General features: G+C 45.0%; 1 protein-coding gene across 1 annotated transcript; it reads right to left on the bottom strand.

Moving 5' to 3' along the window:
• Positions 1-631: 631 nt before the first annotated feature.
• Positions 632-1,890, bottom strand: TMEM80 (transmembrane protein 80). The gene is given in 4 exon segments (XM_010227515.2): positions 632-863; positions 1,528-1,620; positions 1,744-1,870; positions 1,873-1,890. Coding segments are annotated over 4 exon segments (435 nt in total). The 5' UTR covers positions 1,882-1,890; the 3' UTR covers positions 632-657.
• Positions 1,891-5,419: the final 3,529 nt, after the last annotated feature.

Here is a 5,419-nt window from a genome sequence, read left to right as displayed (position 1 = left end):
TTTAAAAAGGACAGAAAAGCGTGTGAATGTTTATGCTCAGCTTAAGGGCAAGCAAACACACATCATTGCTTTTGGCCTTTGCATCTATAAGAACCAACTGCTTGAAATTCTGCTGTCTCCCCCTGCGACAAATCAGGTACTGCCCTACTAAAGTCAAGGAAATTGGGGTCTGGAGCGCAAAGGACAGCAGAAGAGGTAAAATGAAACAAAACCGTGGCCTCAGACACAGGAATGTAAGGCAGAAATTGCTACAATGCCAGTAGAACTGATGTAATCTCCAAGGCATAAAGGTATATGATACACTGGCTGCTATTTGGTCTGTGTTAGGAATGAATATTTAATATAGATTGCTAAGGAACAGTGCAGCATTAAGCTGGATGATTCTCACAGCTTTTTGCTGAATCATCTTTGGCCTTTGCCCCTAAACTGATTGGTCAGATTGTGTTAGAGAAACTATGGAATTTTTTATCTCTCTCTTCAGGGAGACCTCTGCCAAAAAAAAAAAAAAAAAAAAAAAAAAAGGCTTGCAATTTAAACGAGGGAAAGATCTATGCGATTTTGACATGGAAACAACAGAACACTGCAAATATATTTAAAAATACATACAGAAAAAAAATGTGTTGGAAAAGAACGCGTTATGCTAGACCGGGCAGAGATCTAGCTGACAAAAGCAGCAATGGCTGCGATCTCGAGCACTGACTCGAGACCGTAGGTACAGAGAAGAACAGCACTTAAAATGACATCTGCTCGGAGCACGTAGGTCTGCCACGCCACGAAGTAGACGCACAGAAGGGCACTTCCCACCGTGAGCACAAGGCTGAGCCCCAGCGGAGCCTCCTCTTCAGTCAGGTTCCCCTTTGAACCTCGGAGGAAAGGAGAAGCTGCCGTGAGTGGCTTGGTTCCTCCCGACCTGCATTCCCGTCTGCAGTAACCCTGTTCAAAAAGGACCCAAGCACCTTCTGCCATACCGACTATTAACTTCTTGACTGCAAAGTTAATCTAAATAAAAGAACAGCTGATACTCAAAGGCACAACCTTATTTTCCCCACAATCAGTTTTGAAGCTGATGCTGGTCGGATCTGTCCCTCTTAGTCAACCATCAAACTTTACCCCAAGCCCTTTGGCACCTAACTTCACAACACGGTGGCTAATGTGCACATTTAAGGACACCCGGTGGTGACTCTAAAATCTTATATAATTAGAACCTATCATATTCCCTGGAAGCCTATATTTCAAATTAAAGTTGTTATGAAAAAGCAACACCTCATTTCATAGTTGAACCTTCTTTCCAAACGGGTCCCATGGCAGATTTTGCTATTTAACTACATATACTTGAAACTCACTGTTTTATTCAACCACTTTTGGGCCAAATACATTGATCACTTGGATAACGTTTAATGAAATGAAACAGAAATGTCCAAAAACCTGTAGGGTCTGTAAACTGTCATATTTTACCATATCCCAATTTTAGCATGATTGACATTTAAAGACTTCAATATTTCACTCAACTTTCATAACATGACATACCCAAATATAATTGGAGTGCTTCAAGAATGGCCATAATAAAAAGCAGTGCAAGATCAAGAGCCAAAAAACTATCTGGGTAACTGAAAACTTGACCTGTAGAATAACAGGGTAAATAACAGGGTAAATAAACCACAAAAATACAGCCGGCATATTGACAAAATATGAGCATACTGTAAGCACATAGCCTCCTTCTGAGCTAGAACACACGCAACTTACTTTTATAAACGATCATTGCAAGAGTTGCCAAGAAGTAAAAGATGTAATAAATTCCATTTACATAAAATAGGACCTGTAAAGAAACTGATGACTGCTAATAACTATTGTTAAGGATTTCTAATATTAGGGAGGGTCCATTTCATGAAAAAGCCATTTACTAATCATCTCAAAATATAGTGCCTTACCACACTAAATGTTTCACCTTTGACTGCCTATTGCCTATGGTTCTGAAAGTGATTTGGGCTTGCAAATACCAAGGAAAAATTTGCATTTTCGGGTTTGATTTTAGTTGGGTTTTAAAGAACTTGATTTGGTGTGTAGCAGGGGTTTGGCTAGCTGTAGTCCCTAAGGAAATGAACTGCGTGTGCATGAATACATTTTCCCAAACGACTCCCATACCTGTTCTTCTATACCTTTAATCAAGTTGACAGACTCCAAATATCCAATTCCTGTAAATGTGGGCCTATATGAAGCAGACAGACCCAGTCGAAGGGTTTACAGTTGGACTAGATGATCTGGAAGGTCTTTTCCAGCCATAATGATTCTATCATCACTGCCCACAGGATGGAAAAACTGGAAGCTGAACTCAACCTTTGTTATATACCTGACAAATGCTCTAAAAACTGAGTTTTGGGTTGTCAATTCCAAAGAAACAGACTCCCTAACCTCTGGAAGATCACAGAGAGATCACAGGGAGAATTTACTGAACAATCTCAGGGTTCATCTCACCTGTGCCCATTTTAGGATTAGTCATTTTAAACCTGCACCTGGTCTAAATGAGTTCTCCAGGCTCCCCCTAGAGTCACTGGGGATGAGCACCTGAAAGTCAAGCAGCTCTACGTTAGGATGGGACAAACTGCTGTCTAAGGTTGAAAGGCAGCATCCTGGTGACTAAAAACGCAGCTGAAATGACTCATTTCTGTGAGACACCTAACACTTAAGAGGTCCAAACCAGCCCACCCATGTTCACTTGTATAAAGGAGAAACATAGCTAATGAAGGACACATCTCCTCAGCAGCACATTAACAGCATATGAGAGACACCTGCAGCACATTTAATAACCAAATTATACCAGACACAACTCTAAGTAATTCAAAGTCATTTCCAGATTTCTGCCTTCCTATAATCAAAATATTCTTAATCCTCCCCTCTTCCTCCCAGTCCTTCTCAAAAGCTTTGAATGCCCCTAAGCAGGGACTTAACGCTGGGTTATGATTTACAGGAACTGCCCATCCAGTGTGTGATGAGAGCACCCAGCCACATGCAGTGGATTCCAGTTCCGAGAACAGCTCATTTTATTAAAACAGAACAAGAGTGTTGTGTTTTCCCAGTTGAAGAAAGGTAGAGAAAAACAAACAAACAAACAAAAAAACCTAGACAGGTTCTAAATATGGAAAACTTTGAAGAGTGACTTTTTTTTACAGAGGTTACTCAAATCTCAAAAGCTTGGATTTGTTTTTACCCTATGGAAATGAGAGTGAAATATCACCATCAAACATGCCTGCCAGCCCCCTCTCAATGCTGCAGGTTTGTTTAAAGGTTTTTGTGCATAATGGAAGCCAAGGTGGTGCAAGATCTGAGCAGAACCCCTAGCTAACACTGGAAAATAAAACCACTTTCCCTGAGAAGAAACGCTTTTGCTTCACACAGATGGTGCTGACAGCTGAAAACTCACAAATTAACACCAAAATAGAATTGTGGAGGTTTATTAGGCAGGAAGAAATGAATTGATCTGAGCCATTTCTTTTTTTCCTCCCTCGAAGACTGCTGCATGTGAGGGCTCAAAGGTGCAAAAAGGATACAATCGATGAAGTTCTTCCCGTCCCTTGAGCAGGAAAAAAAATAAAAAGAAGAAAATTAGTCTAAATAGTAACCAAAAGCACCGCAAAAATGTCACTAGAATGTCCCATTTGTTTTGAGCGGCCAAAAAACTTCATCTCCTTTAAGCTATGAAGGAAAACATGCTGGGAAGCAGCACGTACCATTTGCTTTTAAATGGTGATGCAGGACACAGGGTTCCCCAGCTCCTCCAAACTAAGATCCTCCCAAACAAGTTCCCTTCAAAGGCAGAGTCATTTTACATAAAACCTTATTCTGCTTTGATTACCCAGAGGACCTCAAAGCGTGAGAGCTTTGAACATACCCCAAAAGTATTTTCTGCAAGTTAAACAACACTAAATTTTATTTTGACAAAAATATGAATAAAATTCCCTTGACACGTGCTAGCATTGACCTACTACTTCCTTTTAAAGTGAAATGTGGCCACTAAGCCAAGCTCTTTTTCTTAAATCATTCTTAAATGCCCTCAATATCCTCTTTTGGAGGTACAAAAAAAAATGGTAAGTTTTAAGTCCTGATTAAGGGACAAAAATAAGGCCCTTTTGTCCATCTTAGAGCCATTCTCTTATCACCAAATCAATGGGACACAGTCACCCATCACCTCCACCTCTGGGCTTCCCTGGCTTAACATTCTTATCACCATTTTATGCAGTTGGGCCCAAATGAGTCCTAACTTCAGGCATCTAATTAAGGTATACAATTAGGAAACGCAGTGAAAACAGGGAAGCAGTTTTGGAAGGTGATTCACGCTGCCCATGATCCAAAATCCTTCTGGATGCGCTTCCTTCTCCTTTCTGTCTTCTGCAATGGGGAAAAAGGCTCCCAACAACCCTAACCACCCTCATTTGGCCAAACTGGATTTCATTAAACGTTTTGGTTTTTTTTCTGCAGGACGGGAATTGAAGGCTTCATTAAGCATCTCATTCTGCAGTAACTAATGGTTAGAGGTGCGTTTATACTCCGGGATAAACACTGATGTGGCAGTAATGCCTTGCAACACGATGATCTACTTGGCGTTCTTTCAACAGAATAAAGCAAAGGTCTCCACGTTAAAGTCATGGGAGACTGTTAAGTGGGACGTTAATTTGGAATGCAGTTACAGCGCGGGGAGACACGTTGCCATTTTGCAAGAGAAAAACCCCAAACGTATAAACGAGCGCCTCGGCGCCGAGGATCCGCTCTCCTCGTGGCTCCTCGCGCGGGGTCGCCCACGTCGCCCTCTCTGTCGCGATAAAGCGGCCGCCAGACTCGGCTAGGGAGCTGGCACCTCTGCCGCCGTGGAGAGAGGGGGCCCCGCGGCGGAGAACCCGCTTTTGGCGGCCGGGAGGCGGCGGCTCCGCCCGGCCCTCACGGCGGGAAGCGGTAACGGCGGCAACGCGCCGGCTCACCTCTCCTCGCGGCAGCCATGCTGGCGCCCCTCCCCCGGCCGGTCCTCCAGCATCCCGGCAGCCCGTGCGCGGCGGCCGCTCTTTCCCCCGCGTCTGGGCGGGGCTCGTTGCTCTCGCCCTCCCCCCTCCTCCCTTCGGGCGCGATCGGACCGCTCGGCCCGGTTCGGTCGCGTTCGGGCGGATTCGGGCAGTGCCCGTTCGGGCGCCTCCGTTCGGCATCGCGAAGGGGAAGTCGGGCGCGATCGGAGAGCGCTCGGCACAGCTCGGCTTTCCTCGCGCCTTCGGGTAGGATCGGAAAGGACTCGGGATTCTTCGACCCTCCGGGCCGGACCGCTCGGGGACTCGGCCCTGTTCGGGCGCGCTCGGCTTTCCCACCCGATCCGTCAGGTACCGCTTCGGGCCGCGCCGCTGCGGGCTCGGCCGCGCTCGGCTCCCGTACTGCGCTCGGA

The sequence above is a fragment of the Tinamus guttatus genome, unplaced genomic scaffold (assembly GCF_059628265.1).
Source record: "Tinamus guttatus ecotype Peru unplaced genomic scaffold, ASM5962826v1 Tinamus_guttatus_pri_ptg000546l, whole genome shotgun sequence".
NCBI classification, from domain to species: domain Eukaryota; kingdom Metazoa; phylum Chordata; class Aves; order Tinamiformes; family Tinamidae; genus Tinamus; species Tinamus guttatus.
This window is presented reverse-complemented; position numbering and strand designations above follow the sequence as displayed.